The sequence below is a fragment of the Tympanuchus pallidicinctus genome, unplaced genomic scaffold, assembly GCF_026119805.1.
Source record: "Tympanuchus pallidicinctus isolate F22 unplaced genomic scaffold, pur_lepc_1.0 scaffold22, whole genome shotgun sequence".
In the NCBI taxonomy this organism is placed as follows: domain Eukaryota; kingdom Metazoa; phylum Chordata; class Aves; order Galliformes; family Phasianidae; genus Tympanuchus; species Tympanuchus pallidicinctus.
The window spans coordinates 7,893,712-7,917,837 of record NW_026294739.1 but is presented as its reverse complement, the minus strand read 5'-3'; the positions used below and the strand labels follow the sequence as shown (position 1 = coordinate 7,917,837).

Sequence of the window (24,126 nt, the reverse complement as noted above, 5' to 3'; positions counted from 1 at the left end):
CCTTAATGAGTGTATGTATGTGTAGTATGTAGCGTAGTATGACTTCAGGAGGATGATACTTAAGTCATTTTATCCTGTAATTATGATGAAAAGGTGCGCACTAGCATCAGCACATAATGGCTTTGCAGCTGGAGGAAAGCCATTTGCTGTGTCTGTGTATGTAAAATAATATGTGGCTATGTTGGATCATTATTGATGAGAAAATAGTTCTGTTGTATCTGGATCAGAAGATGATGATTTGGGCCTCATTTGAGAAGGTGGATTTGTACAGTGCTGATCAAACACCGCATCACTGGTGCAAAGCGAAGTGGTGCCTAACTGGTGCTTGTTAGAGATGACCATTCTGAAGGATTTTAGAAAAGCTGGTTCAGCAATGCATGGAGGTATGCTCTGTAGCTCTGCTGGTGTGTAAAGGAAATGGTTCTGTTGTGGCTGTTGGAGCAGGTGTGGAGTTGGAGAGTGCCTTTCGCTACATGTAGTCACAGCCATTTCAATACAGCAAAAAATAATTCATTACTCGCTTGAGATAGAGAATATAAAAAGCACTATAAAGATCCAAGCCAGCATAATTTGATCTTGGCACACAGATTGCTTCGTTGGTCTGTTTCCAAAAAGAGCAGACAAGTTAAATTGAGGAGAGACAGCACTCCGGTTATTAAAGCTTTAAATCAGCCCTACTCATTTACAAATCTCTGCTAGCACTTGCAGGGAGAAATCTGCTAATCCCCACATCACTGCTTCTGTCTGCCTGTGACAAGCAAACTGAACTGTTATTCCATGTCTTCGAGAGCAATTGCTAACTGGAACAGCTGCTGCTTCCCATCATAAGTGCAGTGCTGAGAGCTGTAGTGCCCAGCTCTGCCAAAGCCAAAGGATGTGCTCTACAAAGGACAGGGAGCGTGTACAGTGCTTAGTGTTAGGATCTATAGGAAGATGCAGGATTCCTGATATTTCAGTGAGTAGAAGGTTCTAAAGGGAGGTCTCATGTTTATGATGCTATCATGCTTGATGTTAGTGGTGGATGGACTAGGTAATCCCTGTAGTCAGTGCATTGAACAGATTGGGCTATTACTTGCATCTCTGACTTATGAGTCTTGAAATAATACAATATTGCCCTTTATGCAGGATTTTGCTGTAGAGTTGTGGAAGGAATAATGACATTTGTCACTGCATCAGCATCACCATAAATGCTGAAGCGCTTCACTGAAAAGTTTTGAACTAATTTGGATAATGTCATATCTACTTACTTTTAGTTGCATTCTGGGTGTGTAATCTTTCTCATAGGGCTTCTCCGTTAACTTCTGTTAAAATGTTTATAGCAGCTCGTGTGCTTTGCAGCACTGCGAGTAGGAGAATTACTACTGTGGGAATAGTGATGTTTATATGCTCTGTTTCTCTGCCTCAGGGTTTTCTCGAGTTTCATTCTCACCTCGCACAGATGACCTTGCAACTGTCGAGGAGACATTTGGCCCTGGAGAGTTTCAGGCATCTATCAGGGGCAACTTTCCGAGTGCTATGTGTTTCTGAGGAGAAAAGAGGGGCCAAGACAGCATGGCTTGCCCTGCCCCCACCTGCATCTCGCTGTCAGCGTCACTGGGTCTTCAGGAGATGCAGCAGTACCCATCCTGGCCTTGCAGGGATTTCCAGGGGGAAGAAGAAATACCTCTTCTTTGTCTCAGCCCCAGCAAAAAGGGTAGTTCCAATCTGTGTAGAGAACCTGCAAGTGCTGGGTGCGCTTTTATGGGAATCCCCCCATATTTGAAGAGAGTCCAAAGATCAGTGGGATTTCCCAGCTCTTTCTTAGTCTGTAACTTTAGTAGGAAGGTAGCTACTTATATTGTTTTTCTTTTTTTATTGCCTTGTGTGTTTTTAAAAGATTTCTGAAACGTACTGTTGATGAGGTTTCTCTAAAGTGCAAAACCTACATTAATTCTGTCTTACCACACCGATATTTTTGGAGGGTGGTTGTTCATGGTTACAGTGGCATGCATGGCTTACTAAAACCTGAGATTGCTACAAAGCCATTACTGCTGTGGTATCTGGTTTTGGAATGGTGGGTTCTAGGTGTAGTTAAAGTTGTGAACTTTCTGCAGAAAATGTGTTTCAGTGAAACCTCTACGCAGTAAACTAGCCTTCATGAAACACTTGTACCTCAAAAATGTCAGTGCATGTTTTTTCATTTTACTTTGGGTTTCCTTGCAAGTGGTTGCTCTCAGGCTTCTTATTGAAGATAAAAATAATTCTACAAATTTGCTTTTTTCAAAATATAGAGAAAATAAACTTTAGTTTTCAGACTTGGGCATCATTAGCGGTGCACTCACCATTTCTCAGTGGTGTTTTCTCTTCGTGTTTAACTCCTTGATAGTTAAGTCTCTTTTGCAATATTTAATATAGATATAGCTAGATTTAAGGGAAGAGAGTCTAAAACTTGTGGCTAAAGGATGCTGCTGTGACTTAACTTGAAAGGAAGAGAGAAAGAGCTGGCTGATAGCTTTGGACCATCACATGTATAATGGACCACATATATACACAATTGTATAAACAGTACATGGTGGATAATCATCAGATTGTCCATTGGAGAAATGGGTTTTATGGAGATGTGCAAGCTTTCTTTTTTGATACACCATGGTTTTGGTCTAGGTAAGAGGGAGGGGAAACTTTATAATATTCTGAACTTTATATTGTTCTAAGCTTTATATTATTCAGCACAGTGCAAGAACATCAGGTAAAATACGGCTTATTTAACGACTGTTACTGTGTCAAGCAGAAGTGTTCAGTAGAATTCTTTCTGCATTTGCTTTCCTCTGGGATCCTCTATTCTCTCTGTCTTACCCATTTTTCATCCCTTCTCCTACTTTTCTTGCTCTTTCTTATTTACTCTTTCTGATGCTGCAGAATCTTTGAATTAAGCAAATGTTACTACCCTAATACATCTCATTAATGTATTCTTGATGCTATGATTCTTGCATGTCCAATGGGCTTCCTTTTTTCTGTCTCTCTATTTCAAGATTGTGTGAATTTACTTTTGTCTTGCTATTCCTGTGGGAGTTTCTGACTTTCACTGTTTTCACCACTAATTGCACTATTGTAATTAAACTAGGTTCTGACAAGAGAAACCTTGGGAATGGATGCCAGGTAATTTATTCCAAGAGAGTAACTTAGGGTTATTACCAAGTAAAACACCATGATGACATAAACTATCAACAGTTCAAGGGGTTGGGTCTGTGCGTGAGGATGAAGAAATTAGCTCACGGTAATGGAATCAAGTGCTGGTAGAGTAGGTTATTTATTCTACAACACATTAACTCAAAGTAATGTCTATATTCAGTTCAAACCGTGCTTATCTATTTGTCCGGATATATTTGCAGGGAATGAGAGGGTTTCTGAGGCTGACAGACAAGTTAATAGGTCAGTTTAGTTTCCGTAGTGAGCTGACAAATTGCCTTTGAATTAGCAGGTTGAAAATAACTACCACAACTGGCCCAGATGCTTCATTTCCACTTCTCTTAATCAGTTCTGTTGCAGCAAGCTAGGAAGTTGGAGGGAGGTAGGGGGAGAAATCGTTCATACTGACATGCAGAAAATGTAAAAAATGATGTCATTTTATGGAGGGGGGAAAGAAAGGAGAATTTGAGTAGAGATATTACCTGATCTTTTTTTTTATTCTCTACAGCAGGAAAAACCAAAACTCTTGGAGCCTTTGGATTATGAAGCTGTTATCACAGAGATTGAGAAAAATATTGGAGATAGCCTGTTTAAAGATCTGATACTGTTCCCTGATGATGACTTTTCAGTAAGTGCAAAACAAATGTGTGTTGTTTTCTTCTCTTAAGTTTGTTCATTTTATCCTCACTGCTAACAGGAGGGATGGAAATGTTTCTAGGGCTCTCTAAGACTTTTCTTGATTTATTCACAGCTCCTTATTCCTCTCCCACCAAGTTTCACTTGTGTGTGTGTGTGTGACATTTGCATATAAGTGAACTTGCAGTTCTGTAATAAGTACAAGGTGAAGCCTTGGTTTTCCAGAATATATTTCAGGAACTCAACACAAGTGATTCCTTAACATGTACTTGTTGGTTCACTCAACACAGTGGTTATTTAGCCTGTGTTGGAATTTCTCCCCACTTTTATAATCTAACATAATTGCACTTCAGAATGTTACTTACAGCCTCTCTGATCCTATTCTGTTTGATGTATTTGACCAGCATGGCTCTTGACTTTCTGCTCTGTCAGACTTTTTAGATGGTAGCTATAACATGCATCGAAGCTGTGCCATATACCAGCATTAGTTTGCAAAAGAAGAGTACATCTGAATAGACTTGATTTTGTTTAGTTTGAGAGCTATCTCAATTGTGGATGGAGATCTGGCAAGCTGTCCCCAGGTGCTGGGGATGTAGTATTCAGTGCCACCTGTGGTAGGGTGCTAACAGGCTGTGGGTACTGGAGCCCACTGCCATGGGGCTGCCCAATCTCATTTGTGGTTTCCCAATGTTGGGCCTGGCAAGCTGCAAAGAATTTAAGCATCTGGAAGCCTGAGGCAGCTTGGTAGGGCAAGGGCTGCCTGCAGGGTGGTTTGAGAGGCATGCTGCCAGGCGACTAAACTAGCAGATTACCTGCACCTTACAGCAACTTCTTCAAAATCAATCAATCTTTGTAAAAGATTTAGTTTTTTGATGAATAGGCATTCTCTAGTGGAAATACATTTCAATCTGTGACCGACTAACTGCTGTGTGAGAGCCCTTCCCATCAGCTCATGGCACTGCTTCTGTCCTGTGGGGCTGGGTTAATCTAATAGACTGCTTTGTTTTCCTAAATGGCTCTATTTCCTTGGTGGCATTAACTGAGTTAATGTGCTCATGGGATTGAGGAAGAACTAAACAGAATACGTTTTGCCATCACTGTTAATTCCTTGATCCATTTTACACATTTGTGAATTTATGAAATTGAAAATTAGCATTATAAAGCTGACTACACTTGCTTGTGTGCTGTCACAAGGCACTTGAGCCCCTGCATTTAGAATAACTGAGCCCAAATCAGTGGAGCAAAAACTGATTTTTCTCAGCAAAAGGAGAATCATATCCTACTGCTCAGGACCTCTGCCTATCAAACCATATTTTCATATCCTTATTTTCATTACATTTTTAGCTGTTGCAGCGACTTCAATTTTGTTTTCTCTGTATTATTTTGCAATTGTACCTCGTAGTGAACTGCTTGCGTACTAGAGATGACCTACACTCACAAAAGAGCAGAGGCAGTGACACGTGGGGTCTATAGCCTTGCAGTAAAATTCTTTTTTTTTGTTGTTGTTCAACTGCAGTAGCAAGAGCTTATGTCACCAGGCAGGGCTGCAGAGCTTCCCTAGCAGATGGGTTTTTCAGCTGCAGAGCATCTATTTATAGCTCTGCTCCTTCCTGCTGAAACATCACCTGTACACAGCAGTCTGGGTCAGCCATTTGAGTAGAAAGAGATCCAGGTCTGACTGAATTAGGAGATGCTCAGGCTGGCTCTGATTGTTATTTAATGTGATGATGCCTCAGGAAATTGTGGGTCTTACTGTTACCATTAACCATTAGAGCTGCTTCAGACTTTGCGGCTGAGGGATGATGCAGCCCCACTTAGAGCCTGTGTTAGCACACTATGGGCAAAAGCATCTTCAGAGTGAAAGCCAACCAATGTGCTTGGTGAGGAAGTGAGCATAAAAGAAAATTCTATTTTTAATGATGATTGGCCATTTCCGGATCTGTAATATTCACTGTGTACATCATCTATGGGCCAATTATCTACATAGCTGCAGTACTGTCTGATCTTCTCTTTGATCTACAAATTCCTTTCTCTCTTTGAAAGTGATTCGAAGAGAAGACACACTTTCTTACAAGACCTTTTTAGGTCATTTCTAGCACCTTGCCATAAGTCTACAGGACAGTAAAGAATTCCTGATATTAATCTGAGCCTGATACTCTTCTGTTTCCCTCTGTTTCAACAGAGGAATGCAAGGCATGTATGTTACAAAGACGCATTCTGTGTTTTAACTCCAGCTAGGAAAAATATGCTTCCTTTTTTTGTGATTGTGCATAATAATTCTTTAAAAAGAAATAACAACCACTGATCCTTGTTTGCTAACTCTCCTCCTGCCTGCCCAAAGTCCAGTTTCCCTTTGAAAAAAAGTACACAGCTTTGCTTCACTGTTATCTGCTCTTGAATCCCGTGAGCACATGGTCTCTCTGTCACTGTGCTATGAGCAATGGTTAGTGGAAATTTCTACTTCAAAATTTTGCATTTGCAGCAGCTATGTGGAGGAAGGGTTGACACAGCTTCACAGGAGCTCCTTGTCAGGTGAACGTGAGCTCGGGTTGTACTTCATAGTAAGTGGGAGTTTATGTCCTTGTGGTTATGGAAGTGGATTATAATCCTCATTTCACCTTCTGTTCTCCCAGACTGGGCCACATTCTTCCTTTGCAACTGGGCCATTGTCTGGCATTCCAATTTCTGACTTTCCTCCTACGTGTTTTCTGGAAAGATGATTGTGAAATAAGTGTGACAGCTTCATTCAGATCTGTCTCCCTCTCAGTGGTGCCATCCCTTAGTGACAGCATCATGCGAACACTGTGCTTGTGTTGAGGTTTAATGAGAATACATGTTACCTTGAAAGTATTTAATAGGTACTTTGATTTGAAACAGTAGAAGATCATGTTAAACTGTGTCTCTTTATGTGAAACAGTGAACAAATGCTGGAGAAATAGCTGTAAATGATGGAGGAGAGCCTTCTTGGAAATAGCCCAGAAAACCCCAGTATTGTTTCTGACATCAGAAGAGTTACTGTGGTGGTTACCAGGTTCTTTTCAATGGCACCTGGCTTATCCAACACTTTTCCATGTGGTAGGCAGTATCTTGTCATCAAAGAAGAACTGAAATTCGGTCCATTACTCATCACTAACATGATGTGAGGTCTTTCACATGCAAGTTCACGTCAGCTGGAGATAGCAGATAGGTAAGGGGCAGCTAGACTGAGAAAGATATGTTTCACGTGTTAAAAAGAGAGGGCTAAAGCAGCAAACGCTGTGTGGGCATGGGCCCCTTACACTGAGCTTGGTCCTATGAGGAATGGGGCACGCTGAAGCTGTCCCCTTAAACACCCGCTGTGCTTGCTTTCCTGTCCCTGTGCTCCTGCGCTCACCTCTCTGTGGTAAGGCTAGGGCCAACAGCAGCCCACAGAGTTCCACCTTGGCCTTCTTTGTGATCTGACAGATTAACCATTTTCACTAACGTTAAATAAACCTGCTGACTTAGATTCAGTCTTTCAAGCTGCTTGGACTCCTTTTCACCTTGGCATTAACACATACGAATGTTTCTGCCTGTATGTGGTTAGCTCTCTTAGGAGGGCTGCCTTTTCCAGAAGTAAATGTAATCTTTTTTGGTGCATCCGTCTAAAAGTTTAACCGCTGGCCACATGCTTTCAGACTAAGAGCTGTTTGAGCAGAGTCAGAGTGAGGATGTTTGAAATAGCAAATGGCATTTAACTCCATTTTCAAGTCCTACACTTGCAATGTCAGTGGGAAATAGATACTGTCTAAAAACATTATTCCTTATCGATGACTGATAAGGAATAACATTGGCCTGTGCTTTTCATTGTAGAAATAGTCTTCAGTGAATGTTGCAAAAGGGCACTTAACTGAATCGCACCTTGTATCTAATCTGACACCTGAGGCCATCAGTTCGTGCAAATGAGACACTGCCTGAAGGCCTGAAATCACTGTTGGATATAGGGTATTTATATAAAATGGATATCCAGAAGTCTTTGTAGAATGTCAGGTTTTAGGTATGAATATAAATGTCTGTGCTATTTGATTCTCAGAAGATGCTCTTTTGACCTTTGACTTGAGTATGCAGCTCCTACGAGAGCTTAAACAGAAAACTAGATTGCATTCAAAGCACAGTGCCGTGCTGAATTCTGCCAGTGACAGCTTGCAATTTTTCAGCATGTATTCTGGTATTGAATTTTAGTTGTTTTTTGAAGTAAAAAAAGTTCTGGTTGAAAAATGCTGTAGCAGATCTACCTTAAAGGCCATTGAGCTTTGGAAGTAATCAGCTCTGAACAGGAAGTGTTTTTGTGGCCAGACTTGTGCAGCGAAGTGGTTGATCATAACTAATTCTCAGAAGGGAAGTGCTTTGTAGTTTGTAAAGCCAAGGTTAAATATAACAATACACAAGATTTGTCATGTCCCAGTTCTATGTAAATACACCTATGATATTTTTTTTGCAAAGTCCACAAATGCAACCAGCCCCATGTTACCCAGTTTCTCAGTTTTGCAGGGCTCCATTTTCTTCTTTCAAGTGCAATCTTGCTGTGGAGAAGAGGCGGGGGAGATTGCTGAGTGTGCAGCATTGGGTTGGAGTTCCGTTTCTTCTTCTGCCACAGTCTTGTTGCTTCTCACATAAACTCTGTGAGGGAAGGGAGGCATGACAACCCCCATGGGAAAACATTCGGCTGCCTCAGTCAGTGTGGTGCTGTCTTTGACAAGAAGCGTTGCATTAGGTGTAAATTATATATATATATATATATATATATATATCAATCAATATACGTTTTAACTAAATAATGAAAGATGTCTTTTGCATTGCAAGGCAAATAAATGTTATTGTAGTCAAGCAGAAGAGGCTGTTGGTCTCTGCAGTTAAGTCACCATCTGGGCAATGTGAACACTCAGTGCAGAGTGCATCACGCTTGTCCTTTCTTTGCCTCTGCTCTGCCTTGCATCTGGAAATCTGGTCTCTGGCAGCAGTGACCTCATGGAAGGGCAGCCTACATGTTTTGTGGCTTCTGCTGCTGGCCCCAGCCTGAAGAAGAGCTCCTGCAGTGTGATGTCTGGGGGTTTTCAGCTGTTCTCAGGGATGGCATCGTCTCAGGATTGCTTAAAATGTCATATATGTGTGAAATAATTAAGGAAACGTTTTCCAGACACTGTGAGTATTGCTGGAAAGTCCCTAAGCAACCGAGGATTCAATCATTTTCACTATTACTAAATGTGGTCTGAAAATCCATATTTCTCCATCTGTTGTTTCTCTTACTCATTGACTAAATGATTGTATACATCTTCTCTGCATGTAGGCTTTGGTAATACAAAAGAGGAGAGCCCTGGAATCCATGTTTATGAGGGGTCATTATTATTTGTTGGAGCCAAAGTATTTTTACTATGCTGTATCCTGAACTATCCAGACAAAATGGGAAAAAGTCAGAAATCCCGTATAGTTTGCATCCACCTGTGTGGTGCATGCCTTTCTTTTAGAATTGCTCACATAAAAGGTCATAAGGAGAAGCAGTGTGTTAAATGTAGGCTGTAAAGAAAAATGTGGTCAATAATAGCCAGTTGATTGGCACATACAGCCTGGGTGCTTCAATTTGTGGAGAAAAAAGTTCACTGTTCAGTTGGAGACTGAGGATATGAAGCATCCTCATGGACTACCAGCCATGGATGCTGCAGGCTGCTTCACTGAAGAAGGTGGTGCTTTGTCGTACTAAACTGGTCAGATGCTGCAGGTCTTCCTGTGGAAATCATGTGCCATTCTGTAAGGGAAAAAGCAATAAGGTGTGAGATGACATTTGTCTTGGTGTCGGCCCTTGTTATCTTCAGTTGAGTTATTCCACTGTAACTGAGAGTAGTCTGATCTGCTGGAGTGTGGTGGTGATTGGTTGCTTTCCGCAGAGAAAACGAGTGGGCCTGATCTCATAGCATCACAGAATTGCTTGGGTTTGAAGGGACCTCAAAGACCATCTGGTTCCCAACCTTGTGCTGGTGACAGAGTTGCCAGTTGCTAAATCAGGCTGCCCAGGGCCCCTGCATCTCCAGGGAGAGAGGATTGAATTAACCTGAGAATGAACATCTCTTGTGGGTTTTTGCTGGCTTGCCAGAGCTCTGCAGTGAGCACTGCTGGTCTGCCCGGCTTCTTGCTGGCCTGGTGCAAACTGAGGATGTCAGCCTGTTGGATCTTCTGGAGATCCACTTCTCTTCGTGGTTTGCTGCTCAGTCCTGACAAGGTAGCTCTGCCAGGAGCTGCTCTTTATTAAAAAACAAACAAACAAACAAACAAACAAAAAACTTAATTGGTGCAGTGTCCAGTGATCTGAGAGGGGATTGCTGGATGCAAGCTTAGAACAAGCTTGTTCCCAGAAATCTGTTTGAATAGTACTTCGCTTGTAATTAATGCTTTAGCTGATAGCAACGTATGAGGGAGGGAGTTGGGTTGCAGTTGTTCCTGTGCATGTGTATTGGCTGCACAAAATGAAAAACTGAGAAATGCAAGCACCAATAATCCTTTTCCTTTTGCCTTTGTGAGACAAAAGTGCTGCTTTTCATCATTCTGGCTAATTTTTTTTTCTTTGTTTTTATTGTCAGATAGATACAATTTCACTGGAAATCAGGACGCTGTATCCTTCTGTACCTGAAGATGCAGAACAAAAAGCGGAGAATCTGTTTGTTAAAGAGGTAAAGGTCTGAAATGTGTATCCTCTTTGTTTTAGTATTGTTGAAGTGATTTTTAAAGCAGGTTTGAATTTTGTATGAGGAAAGATTAATAACGTGGCTGTAGTTGCTCATTCTGAGATAGCTGTATCTAGAAAAAATTGTAAAGGCACTGGATTCATTCCTCATTCTACTGTTCTCCAACTTCATTTCCTGTCACTACTAGTCCATTAGTATTGGTATTCTCACATGAATGTTACCACTGGTGCGCTGAATTGGTTAGAGCTTGAAAAATATTGATACCTTTTCAAAAATACAAATATTTGACATTATTTCAAACTTTTATTACAATGTATATATCTTATTTGAGGTGTTTATGTCACTATTTGAGGAAGTGTGAAGGGTGTCTAGAAGCTTGTATTTATTGTCAGTATACATAACCCGTTCTACCTTTTCATTATAAACCCAAACAAACTTCTTTCACAGCAGTTAGAAGCCCACCAGGTGCGATTACTTGCTATCGCTTTTTTACAAGTGTAGTTATGTTGGTTCCATACCTTGGCTCAGATCAAAAGAAAACATTCTGTTTGCTCTTTTGCTACCTCAGGGATATTTTGGATTGTCACTGATTTTGTTACTTTGAAGGACATGGAAGATATTGGTTGCACCGTTCAAAGGAATTTACTTCAGCCACTGCTTGGAACCTTCTCCTTATTTCACTATAAATGTGAAGTATAACCCGTCCTTTGTATTAGCAGAACGGATGTATAGAATCAGATTTTCAGCCCTTCTTCTATAAAGAATTTAATTGCAAACGCTTGAAAATAAGCCAGTAATGTATGTGTTCTTTGCCTTTTTTCACACGTGGGTTTTTGCATGCCTGGGTTTCTACTTTGAATAGGTGTGGGCTATTTCATATGTAGTATAGCTTGCAAGATAACTTACAGAGGAAAAGTCAGTAGGAGAGAAGCACAGCGGGTTAGGAAAAAGAATATTAGCAATATGGCTGTTGAATTCTATTCAACATGACATTTTACAGGCTCTATTTCTCCCCAGCAGCAGGTCTAGAAAGAGCAGTAACAACTTAATGCCAGCTCAAATAGCCTGAACCTCATCATCTTTTTTTTTATAATGACAGGAGGGTTAAAAGATAACACAGCTTATGGAATTATATATCTTTCCTGAATTCTCTCCGCCCTTTCAACACTTTAGGGTCTGCTTTTTATTTTAAGGTCCTTCAAGTAGCAAGGCCAGCACTGTCCTCATTGCTTTACAGAGAAAGTGGTGTATCTAAAAATGGAACATTATTGCACAGAACCTGGGAATCATTACAGCTGAGTACTCCAAGGGGATGTTAATGACAGCCTGGTAAAATACATACTGAGCAGCTCTGTTACCTTTCTCTGCAATATCAGTAAGCCAAACTTGAGGGCAGATAGTGGAAAAAACAGTAGTAAAGAGCTAAGACTGCATGGAAAATAGCAGGATAAGACCTTGCATAGAAGTAGAAATGTGTATGTTCCACTTTGTCACAAAGCCAAATGCAATAAAACAAATTAAGCTCCAGGCTTCCAGTCCAAAACTAAGTAAAACTGAGCATGGGGTGCCATGAAGATCTATGATTGTAGTCTGCCTCAGTGATTGCAGCAATCTGTACTGACCCAGCAGCATACTCTGTTCCACCTGGAACAGCAGCTCTGGGTAGCTGTGCAGGACTGGAGTTTGTGACCTTCACTTCTCAGAGCTGTGAAAGAGCAAACTCTTTGCTTGGTGAAGGAAGTATCTCCTCCTTCAGATGTACTGTGGTCTCATGAAGCTGGAACTAAAGGGCTATCCATCTGTAGCAGGAAGTTCTGCTATGGTTTGGCTAGTTGGCTTGCTCTTAGTACTGGGTTTAAATACCTTAGTAAAAACAAACAAACAAACAAAAAAAACCCCTCTTGCATGGTAAATCATTTTGAGTGATAATAACTGTTTTGGTTATTCACAGCTGCGTCACTTCTGAGTTAATCTGCAGCATTTTGAGTTTACTTGGACTTTAAGTGCTTGTAAAATTCCTGTTGCAACAATATTGTCATATCTCACCTGGAAAAGAGGCAGAAGTACATCAGACCTCCTGTAGGGCTTCATTTTAGGGGCACTCAGATACTCAGGTATCTGACTCACTGGAGATGTTGCAGGTCTGTGCAGGAGTGAGAAGGTCCTTGGGAGCTGCCCCAGGTGGTTCCTCGGGGCCCAGACTTCTGCCATGGGTTCGTTGCCTTCTGCTAGGCAGCAGTGCCCTGTTGCTGATGCTGTGTTAGCTGACAGTGGTGCACATAAACATATTTAAGGGTGTGGGTGTTCACATAAAGTGCTAAAACGTTTTGTCTCTCCCATCCTTTTGCCAAGCTCCAAGGAAGCCCGTGCCAATTCTGCTATGTAGAATTCTCATCAGGGAGAGAAAAAACTTGTAATAGATTTCAGGGACGTTCAGGTGTTATGGTAATGAGTGAGACATAAGGATGCACTGTAAATAAGTTGTGTTACATTCTCCTTTTTGCTGAAACTGCAATAGGAAGGTACAAAACAAAACAACAACAACAACAAAAAAACAACTAATAACAATATTTTGAGAACTAAATATTTTCTGTAGGATGCAAAGAGAATATTTCACATTTTGATCGATTAACATCTGGGTACCTTTATTTATTTACACTGCTTAGGTATATTCTAAAAAAAAATCCTTTAAGAATCTATTGTTCCTATAGCTGAAATGCTCTTAGGATTTTTTCCTTATGACTTTTTCCACCTTTTGTAGGAGGAACTTGAGCAACTAAGGCTCCAGGAAAAGTTAAGTTTACAGAGTTCTTAAAGCCAGAATAAAATTGTCTTTAGTACTTGTTTTCTAAGTATTCTTAACTGCCCTGAATATTTTACTGTACCATTCTGTTTATTCCTGAATTTGTAATTTCCTCACTCCTTGCAGGATCTGTTACATGCGTTCATGCCAGCCAGCATTACCTGCATGGTCTACAATTTCATTCACTCCTTGAGAAATAATATAATTATTTTTCTTTATGAATGATGAGAATACGCCTAATATAGTCTTTCCAAACTTTTGTTTTCTTGGATATGCACCCCAGCACTGGCTGCTTCTCAATTGTGGGTGTAATTGTAGCCCTCACGCTTCATCGTTGGTGCAGGGGGACAGTGCTGGCTGAAAAGCACAGCATCACAATGAAATAGTAGTGTAATAATACTGAAATTTCATTCCTGTGTAGATTTTCCTAGGTACAAAAGTTGGAGCTGTCAGTTGTGTGAAGTTTTTTAGCACCCCTGCCATTCACCTGGCAGCTCTTTTTATTTCAGATTTTGTGTTTTTTCTCCACAGGATTTGTAAGTCACTATTAAACATGAGGTTTATTAATCATAGTGTTAAAAGAGCCACAGCCTTCAGTATACCTACTGGAAGTGGTGTGTGTCAGTGCAGTGGTTTTCTCAGGTTTTTAATTCAGTCTCGTGCCCATTGTGCTGATATGTTTCAAAGCCAAATTAACATGGAAGCTCCTGTTGGTAAATGTCACAAACAGTTTAATTGCCACTGGACAAAACACTGTCCCTCAGGTCACTGCAGCAGGGGCCACAGGAGGGGCAGTGCGGACAGCGCTGGGAGCAGCACTGCATGTCACTGATCACGGGGTAGGGTGCAGAGTGTGCCCTGCAGCTTCCCTTTCCCTTTCAGCCTTGTGGCTGCTTCCAACTGTGGCGTCTTTCTGCTTTCAGTTTCCAAACCCTTCCTCTTTAACATCTCCTGCTTCTTGCTTCACTTTGCAGAGCGCGTGAGGAGGCAGAAGGGCACTTGGCATGCAGTTTCTCTGCAGTTGTTCCCTAAACAGCTGTTGTCATACATGTGGCTGCACACCTAGAGCTTAGAGAGAATGTAAGCTGCAGAGGAAAGGAACTCCCGTTGCCTTCAAAAGTACCAAGATGCTTGCTTCAGTTGTATTTCTCTCACTTCCCTTTTTCTTTTTCAAAATGTTCATTGGCATTGTAGGGCAAGTCTTTATTAAGTTGCTCTTTCACTGTGGTGGTCATTCTGTTGTCATCACCAGAACCAGAGCTAAGAAGACACAGGTGAAAAAGGTTTGCAGGATAGTCAGTCTCTGTAAGGAAAAATTGGACTAGCTGGGCAAGGAGAAAACCAAAACAATAGAAAAGAAGTGAATTGTATAGGTCCCTTGGGAACGGGTTGGGCAGCCTGCCTGGTCAACAGCAGAATAGGAAAATTCATGCAGACATGTGCCAGCCCTCCCACATCCCAAAGCTTCCATTTCTCTGCCTGTATTTTTCCTCCCCCGCAGTCCCCTTGAGCTGAACAGCTGTACAGTGGTGCCTCTGCTGTTTGCCAAGAGCAGTGGGATCCTCAGTGAAATCTCTGCTTCCAGAAGGGTTTTTCTTGCTCCTCAAAGGTACTTTTCCCCACTATTAAAATTAGATTTACAGTACTTTTCATATAAAAATACAATAAAAATCTTTAAAAGTCAATGCAGTCTGCAGAAGAATTTGATTTTTCAGTTGGGATACTCTGAATAGAAAATGCTGTGCTCTTGTATTAATATATTTCTTTTTTAAAACCTAGATTTGCTTTATAATGGCTAACCACAACAAGCAAGTTACAGAACCATGGTAGCTGTTGCACTGGATTGACCTGCCTTCTGTGAATTTTTTAAATGATACTTGAATGCATTTCTTGTCCCCTTTGATTTTTATCTTGATTAGCTTTTTCTTGAAGAGGCACAATAAGCCTTTATGGTTATAAGCTAAAACACTGTGACCTGCTCTACATGGTATTCCCAACTGTTCTGAGTACCTCAGCCTGTAATGTTTGCAGTAGAAGACTGTGGTGAGAATGCTCTGTGTGCATTAATTGCATTTGCTCAGTAGAATACTTAGTGCTGAAAGTACCGCAGGGAAAAAGATGCCCCTTCTGTAGAAGACTTGATTATTTCACGTTTACCAAGCAGAAAGAGTGTGAAGTGTGAGCTGAAGAGTCCGTGCTCCTCCTCACAAGGCTCAATGAATGAGTTGTTCACTGGCTCTTGTATAGCAGAGTGCATGCTGCCCTTGTAAGAGAATTCTTGTAACCCAGGTGAATAGCAAGTAGTTAAAATGAAAACTTTGGTCATGCAAACAGGAGAGTGACAAAGGAATTTTGTGGAGAGTCATAAGAAAAAGTGTTTTTTTAATATTTAAAGCCTGAGCTGTGTAGGAACATGATTGTCATGTGTAGGCTGTGGGCTTTGCTCTGTAAGGTGCACAGTCAGCTGATTACAATACCAGAATAGTATGTTCATTGTTGGATAATCAGTAATTGTTGTTTTTTTTTTTATTTTATACTGTTTAGTGGTCACACTTTATCCTGCATCTCATGTCTGAAAGACAGTGAAGGCTTATGTCAGATCAAGGAGATCATAGTTTCAGTTGGAATCCCTTTACTGCAGAATGCATGTGGCAGTGTTAAAATATTGAATTCCATTTTAGTGCCAAGAGGACTGCCTACTACTGTGCATCCACTTCTTCATCTTCTTTTTCATATGCTAAAACAAACAAAGGTGCTGTAGAAGACTGTGATCTCACCTGAGATCATTTCCTAAATTCATCTGTGACTACATATCTGTGTGCTTTACACAGGGCTTAAAAGGAGACTTGGCAAGCCAGCACTGAGTTTAAAAAAAAAAAAAATCACTAAAAAATTTAAAAAAAACACAATTTTTAGGTTTTCAGCTCATCTCAGACTGCAGTAGCAGTCTCACAATCCCCTCTCTGTCCTTCCAGGCCAAAGACCACTGTGCAAGCAGTGACTCCCATGGGAACATCAGGAGAGACAGGCGAGAAAGAAGGAGTACTCCCAGCTGGAGTGACCCATCTTGTCCCTTTATTGCCTCTTTTCCCACTTTTTCTGCTTAGCTTTTTGTGTTCTAGTCTCTTTGATTTATTCTTTACTCTCTTCCTCATGCAGCCTCATCCTTCCCATGCCTTTTAGTGAGACTCTTTCCTGCTCTCACCTGAGATTAAATTATTTTTTATGTCACTGTTTCTTTCTCTACTGTAGATCCCCACAATTTTCATTCTTGACTTGTCTCTTCCCTGTCAACTTCAGCAGTGCTTTCTGCTGATAGATTTTAGGCCACTTTTTTCCTTCTTGTCCATCTTATGTGTGCTGAGGCAAATGTTGAAGTGAAGTGCAGGAAGAAGATAATATGATGTTAGGGGAAATTCTTCAGCATATAGTGTGGTTACCTATTTTCATTTTATATTCTGCAGTGAGGATTGCTGGAAATTCTGACATGGGGTTATTTTTCTTCTTATTGATGTATATGTTATCAATAAACATATATTTCATGCATCTTGTTTCATCTAACTGTCGTGTTTAATTGCACTGATAAAAGTTCTGTACTGAGTAAATCACAGAGTTAATCTGATTTATTTGACAGCATAGCAAATCTCTTCACTATAGTCTTTGTGCAGGTCTGTTTTCCTTATTTAAGGAAGATTTGTATATCAAGAATGATTTCAGATGAGATGCAAAACCAGCTAAAACATTTTCTTAGAAAATAAAAGCTGCAGGGAGATGATGAGATGACTGAGCAAATCCAGTGTGATGGGGAAAATGAGACCCTGGTGATAAATAATAATCCTGTTAATATATTCCTGAACATTAAGAGAATGAAGATCAGTCCCTAGGGGCAGAACAAGAAGTAGAGGGCTTGTGCTGCAACAGCAGGGAATAAAAAGAGTGAGGCAAATGCATTTACAAATGGAAGACTTAGACGGTGAAACAGGTACAGATGAATGTGTGATGTCCGTGGAGCAAGTCAGGCGTAAACTGCATGGTGTCTCTTGAGGGTCTGGGGATCTAAATTAATGATGCCTGCAGAATAGGTGATGAGAACTGGGAAAGCATGTTAAGTTGTTTTCAGCCTGCCCCCACTCCATCTTGTACGATTCAATGCATTTGACTTAAAAGAGAAATTGTGCTTCCAAATGTGGGAATGTGACAGTCACTTTCTTCCGAGAACTCTATGAAGGAGAGGAATAGGTTCTTCTTTTATCTCTTCTTTAGCCTTTTCTGAGCCTGAACAATTCTAGTAGAATTAGAGTCACAGATTACCTTGAGTTGGAGAAGACCTGTAAGAATAATTGAGTGCAACTCCTGGCTACACAGTCATTAACTAATCATTAAGAATTTGACATTTTAAGGCAGTCTGAGGACAAGACAATATAAAAAGCCACTTAACTGTCTGAATCTTGACTCTCTGTAGTTTAGATGTGAACGGATCATTCACTGTAAATATATGTCCATTTTCTATTTCTTTTGATTTGGGCTCTTTCGTGAGAACGTGTTGTATTTATTTGCCAATGCAAGGGACTGTAGGGCTCTGACCAGTTTTTTTTTTCAGAGATATCAGTTTCTTATTTAATTAATTCTTGTTATTGTTATTTTCTCTTTAGGCTTGTAAATATTACAGTTCTCAGTGGCATGTTGTGAACTACAAATATGAACAGTATTCAGAAGACTTTCGACACTTACCACAGTAAGATCTAGCATAAGTTCTTTATTTTTCCTGTTAGGTTTGTGTCATTTTGCTGAGTTGTGTCCTTATTTGTACTTTCCTTTATCTCACATTCTGTACTTGTTTTACTGTATTTACAGAGGCTTGCATTTTTAAAAAGGGGAAGAAGAGGTCTTTTAGCAAAAGTTCAAGGCTCTGCAGAATCCAGTAGTATCGAGAAACTCTGTTAGTGCTGATTCAAACCTTAAGTGTGTATTTGCATATTCAAAGCACAGTTAATACAGAAAGCTAGATTCTGTTTTCCTTAATAATGCATAAATGTCATTCACCTTTAACTGGGATTAATTCTCCTTTTAGCTATCCTGTGTGCCAGAGGAGTAGGATTTCGCTTAGGGGTTTATAGCTGCCCAGTGCAGAAGGTCTGTGTGCAGTGAGTGCGTGTGCTGGTACAGTGCATGGGACATGGCTGCAGAAATGTGCAGCTGTCTGGGTAAGCAAATGTCCTCTCCATGCTTGGATGTAGTACATTAAATCAGTGTAAAGGGAGTGGGAGGAACAATCTCCTTGATGGGAGTAGAAAGAAATTAGGAATTTGGTGTTCATTCATTTCTGCATGTATTCCTACACATACTCCCACTTCTGGGAGGTTTATATCCTGTACACTGAGGGCTGTTTTACAATGTAGTGAATGAACTCACTGAATGCCCAAGCAAGCAGCATTATACCACCTACTTTCTTGTAATTTTGAGACATAAAAATACAGTAGTGGATGAAAACAGTGGTTACATGCATGTAACACTGACCACTGGAACAAGTGCTCTAGACTTGGCTTGGATGCAGACTAGTCCGAACTAAACCTATGGAACAGCTTGTTCTAGATGCCCTCTCCAAGCAATTGGAAGACAAGAAGGTCATCAGGAATAGTCAGCATGGATTCATCAAGGGAAAATCATGTTTGACCAACCCTGTAGTCTTATATGATGGCATCACCGGCTGGGTAGATGGGGGGAGAGCTGTGGATGTCATCTACCTTGACTTCAGCAAGGCTTTTGATGTTGTCTCCCACGACATCCTGATGCAAAGCTGAGAAAGCATGGGATATATGAGTGGACAGTGAGGTGGGTTGAGAACTGGCTGAGTGGTGCAGAGTCTGGTTGGAGACGTTGTGACTGATGGTGTTACCCAGGGGTCAGTGCTGTGTCCCGTCTTGTTCAATATCTTCATTGACAACCTCAATAAGGAGATAGTGTGCACCCTCAGCAAGTGAGCTGATGATGCAAAGCTGGGAGGAGTGGCTGACACTGAAGGCTGTGCTGCCATTCAGCAAGACCTGGACAGACTTAGAGAGCTGGGCAGTAAGAAACCAGGTGAGGTTTAACAAAAGCAAGTGTAGAGTCTTGCACCTGGGAAGGAATAACTGTAAGTATCAGTGTAGGTTAGGACATGACCTGCTGGAGAGGAGCTCTGCAGAGAAGGACGTGGGGGGCAACAGGTTGTGCATGAGCCAGCACGGGAACAGGCTGCCCAGGAAGTTTGTGGATTCTCCTTTTCTGGAAATATTCAAGACCTGCCCAGACACCCACATGTACAGCCTGCTGTAGAAGCCTTCTTAGCAGGGCAGTTGGACTTGATGATCCCTGAACATTCCTTCCAATCCCTCCTATTCTGTGATTCTATCGTGGAAAGAATCAATAAACTGACTCTAGTGGTCCTGTTAGATGTGTTTTTCAGAGTGTTTGTGCTGTAAGCCTTCTCACAGATCTGCTTTCTCTCTTGCACATTGGTGATTAGGGTAGTACAAAGAGCCAGGGAGAGCAGTTTTGCTAATTGATGTTACAAAAGTGCCTTTTCTTATGTATCCAATATAATGATTGTTTTATAAAATTAATGCATTTAGTGCTAAAGAAAAATGTTTGCTGGGCAGAAGTTTTCCATTTAACCTTAAGTACTTTCATTCTTATGAAATATGCATTTGACAGACGTGGTTGCATTATTCTGCTAAGCGGTACATTTTAGCTCTTTATGGACATCCTCTTTGAAGGATATTTTAATATGGTGATTAATGTCACTTGCCTGAGTTCATGCTCTAGGAATGTTATGATGTGTCAATGCTACTTCCCCCTCAATACTGTTGTTTTAATTCTTTTTATAGGAGATTGTTCTAATAGAGAAGGTTGGATGAGTGATAAGCATTTTAGTTTTGCATCATGAGATGTGACACCAGATTTAGCTGTGGCTAAAGGACTCCCATTCACTATAGGTACTCTGGACCTTCTCATGGGGTTTTGCATTTGGAAACACAAAAATTGAGGGCTCGGCAGCCTTCAGTAATGCTTGAAGGAATTCCTAGTTTTTTGTGTGTGAGGACACTGTGCTATTTGATAGTCATAAGAGACGTCAATTAATGTCTTCATAGCGCAGCAGATTTTTGTCAGATACCAAAGTCCTTTCCCACCATTGATCCTTTTTGTTCAGGAAGTAGCCGCAGCGTAGTGCAGATCATCTGGAGAAGGTGCAGTGTGTCCTGATGCAGTTTCAGTAAATTAGTGCTGTGACACTGGGTTAGAGCTGAACAGCATGGGGATGACACAAACAAAATTTTAGGTATTACTTTAGTTTTTCTCTGAGTGTGTTCCTCCTCTGAGGTTTTTTTTTTCAGATCTCTTTACCTCTGAAATTCCTCTCTGTGAGCTCTCACTACCTCTTTTTAACACCATTTTTTATGCTTTGTTGTGTGTGTTCTTGCTTCTTGAGCAAATGGAGGGGTGGAGGAAAACCAGGACTTGCTTAGCGTATGCACTGTGGTGACAGCATGTCTGGAAACAGAAAAAGCCATTAGCACACTTTTTGCTTATAAAGTGAAAAACCCCAGTGTAGGTTGATAGGTATTGCAGTTCCACTGCCTTAGAAGTTTGCAAGTTTGAAGAGGCAGTAGGTGAAAAGAAAAAGAGAATCTGCAGACATGTTTTATCTGCCTGCCCTAGGGAGTTGAGCGCTGTACCCGAGTAGGATCCCATGTAAGAAAAGGAAGAAAAATCGGAGAATGAGAGGTCTGAGTGGATGAGTGTTTCTTGTGTAGTCAGTGAGGGAATACTTCTGCAGGATATTGTGTGATCTCATTGCAGACTAAGGTGTCATCTACAGACTAAGGTGTCTGGGTTTTGCTGGTAGCTGTAAGGGGTAGCACATTACGGATTACTGGACCTTTGCCTGAGGCCTTGTATAGACAAAGAGAAAAATATAATAACTTTTTCATTTTTTCAAAACCTGTTTTTACTGATGTAGTTTGCCTATCCCAAACCACTGATATGTCTTTGCTTCCATGGTGTGCCTACTCTGACACCGGAAGCATTGGTTGTTAGTTCTTTTCTGTCTCTCATAAAGCTCTTCTGGGAGGACAGAAGGGTTTCCTTTTTTCTCAGAAGCACACCATGTGCTCAGGCTAGCAGAAGGTCTGTGGTTTAGTGGGACAGGCTTGTCTTTTCATTGGGGTGACAAGAGCCAGGCAGAATTGCAGTGTTGCAGTGTCAGGGCACCCAGCACCACAGCAATCCAGCTCCTCCTTCCCTGCGCCTTCTTCCCTTCCCTCGTAGCAGCAGTTTTTCTTTTGCTTTGTTTTGTTTTTCTCAGTAGCTCAGTGTCTTGCTCCACTACTACTTGTACAGGTCCTCAAGCAAAGGCTGTGGTGTTCCCCAGCAGTGCATGGGCTGGTGGCAGTGGGCAGTGCCACAAAGGCATGCTCTGTGAGAACTGCAGTGCATCCTTGGTTCTGAGTGATGAACAAGCCCAAGGGATTCATAGTATTCACACTTCATAGATGTCAAAGATAGCAATAGATTGCAGAGGTTCCTTTTCTCCACAATATTAATCAGTTGTTTACATTAAACACTGAAAAAGGAATGAGCTAAAACAGAGAATAAAGTGTCTCGTGTCCTTTTGTATTCAGTGTGCATTTCATTATCCTGGCTTTTCTGAGTACAATGGGATGCTGAAGGCATGACATCACTGATTTTTGAAACAGAGAAAGCAAAGAGGAGATAGGTATTGCTTTTTACTCTAACCATCCTAATCTATAACTTGTGTATGAATGAACAGAAAATGGAAAAGGAAAGATAACTGGCATTTTTTTTTTTTATTACCGTAACACTGTGTGCTTATGTGGGCTAATGTTTGCTAACATCACAGAGGAAATTAGCTTATGAGCACATGGTTCCTGAACTACTGTTTGCTCCCGTGTATGACAACATGGCATTTCTTTGTTCACCTGATAAGTCTGAGTAGATGAAACTCTATTCTGTAAAGATTAGTCTTCCTAACAAACAATGGCTTTTACCACGATAGCTTCTGTAGTTTTTTCACATCAGTAGTAAAGACTTTCAAGATGAGATTTTAATCTTCAAGAATTCAGCGTTAGGCCACAGAAAAATCTGGTTTTTTGCAATTCAAAAATATCTTTTACCAAGTGCATTGTTTGGCTGTTACTTAAGGCTTAATTCTGCAATGTGCAGAGTACTTTGGGATGGTACAACTACGTATTGCTTAAAAATAAGCATGTGCTGAAGTGCTTTGCTCTTTGATTCTCAGTTTTGTTTCACCGTCTATAGTGTGGAGCTCTTAAGTGGCACCACATCTAAATGATTGCCTTCTTAAAAATTACCTGAAGCCTGTGCTCATCATATTGAATAGTAAGATACCTATCTTGAAATATTAAAGAAATATATAAGCTTTTAGCAAATGTTCTAATATTTTTATTGGTTAAAAAAAGCTACAGAAGAGTTCGTTCTGGTTCGTTTGTCAGCCTTTAATGGGACCTCTCTCTGCAAATTGCTTAGTTTTTGTTGTCTGTTGTGGTGGAAGAGCAGGACATAGAATAAGTAATAGTACTTTATCTTTTATATGGAGGAACTGCTTCATACTGCTGGGGAAAAAAATGAAGGGAGCTTAAGAAAAAAAAGCATTATTTTGTAAGCGTACTGATTTTCAAAGGAATATAGAATCAGAGAAAAAGGAAGGTATTCTGTCGATGGGTACCCAGCATAATTGCCTCCCTGCAGTAGATGATACATTATAATTATTTATTTACTTAATACTATAAAAGATTTTTTCCTCTTCTCCCAGAAATGACTGTAGACCAGAGAAACTGCGATCACATTCCTTTGAAATCGATCACGAAGATGTAGATAAGGATGAAGTATGTATTCTGATTTATTTTTCCTCTTTTCTCCATCAATGGAGACTTATCTATTACTTTAATATTTTGGAAAAGGATAATGGAGAATCATTATCTCCTATAAAATGCTTGACATTTTAAGTAACTTTGAAGTTAGTGGAACAACATATGCACAGCAGACTTATTAATAAAGTCTTATATTAAGAGGAATGTAAGGATGATTATTTGTTGTGAACTAGATATTCATGCATTACAGTTGTCTTTTGCAATGCACTATTAATTACATCTTTCATCTAGGATACAACGTCCCACTCATCTTCAAAAGGTGGTGGTGGTGGAGGAGGAGGATTAGCAGCAGGAGTTTTCAAGTCTGGATGGCTTTATAAAGGGAATTTCAACAGCACTGTAAACAATAGCATCACTGTTCGGGTAAGGGGACCGGATTATTCTTTTTTCTGTTCCAATTTATATCTCCCACAGAGGCACACTTTTTTGCTGTTGTCATTTATCTGTTTATATCTCAGATTAGTCATGGTTACATTGCTTCAACAGATCCTAAAGTAATGTTGCAATTGTCTGCAGAATAGTGCAATTGAAATGTGGGTAGAAATTGCTTTTTATTTAAACCCTGTGAATCAGGTATCAGTGAAAGCAATTTGCAGCTCAACAACTGTCTGTCTTTTTTTCTTCACTTCAGTCATTCAAAAAGCGCTACTTCCAGCTGACACAGTTGTCAGATAACTCATATATTATGAATTTTTACAAAGATGAAAAAATATCTAAGGAGCCAAAGGGATGTATTTTCTTGGATTCCTGTACAGGAGTCATACAGGTAAGTCTGATTTTATTTCTTTGATTGCTTTGGTGTCAGATAAGAATTATTGGCAGCACACAGACGAACGTACATGAGTGGGTCTCATTATCAGTTGCATGGAAAGAAAAT

At 40.5% G+C, this 24,126-nt stretch overlaps 2 protein-coding genes across 10 annotated transcripts in view; both read left to right on the top strand.

Annotated features, from left to right (window-relative positions):
* SERPINE2 (serpin family E member 2) overlaps positions 1-24,126 on the top strand; it is a 606,689-nt gene that overhangs the window by 328,210 nt on the left and 254,353 nt on the right. The gene's annotated exons all lie outside the window — the stretch shown is intronic.
* Positions 1-24,126, top strand: part of DOCK10 (dedicator of cytokinesis 10) — a 136,339-nt gene that overhangs the window by 43,391 nt on the left and 68,822 nt on the right. For 7 of the 9 annotated variants that reach the window (XM_052686393.1, XM_052686392.1, XM_052686390.1 and 4 more), the window contains exons 2-7: positions 3,674-3,793; positions 10,392-10,481; positions 17,952-18,034; positions 23,132-23,204; positions 23,481-23,612; positions 23,881-24,015. In XM_052686393.1, coding sequence (XP_052542353.1) covers positions 3,674-3,793; positions 10,392-10,481; positions 17,952-18,034; positions 23,132-23,204; positions 23,481-23,612; positions 23,881-24,015 — 633 coding nt within the window. The remainder of the gene's footprint in view (positions 1-3,673; positions 3,794-10,391; positions 10,482-17,951; positions 18,035-23,131; positions 23,205-23,480; positions 23,613-23,880; positions 24,016-24,126) is intronic. The other 2 variants (XM_052686394.1, XM_052686396.1) reach the window with 1 other exon arrangement.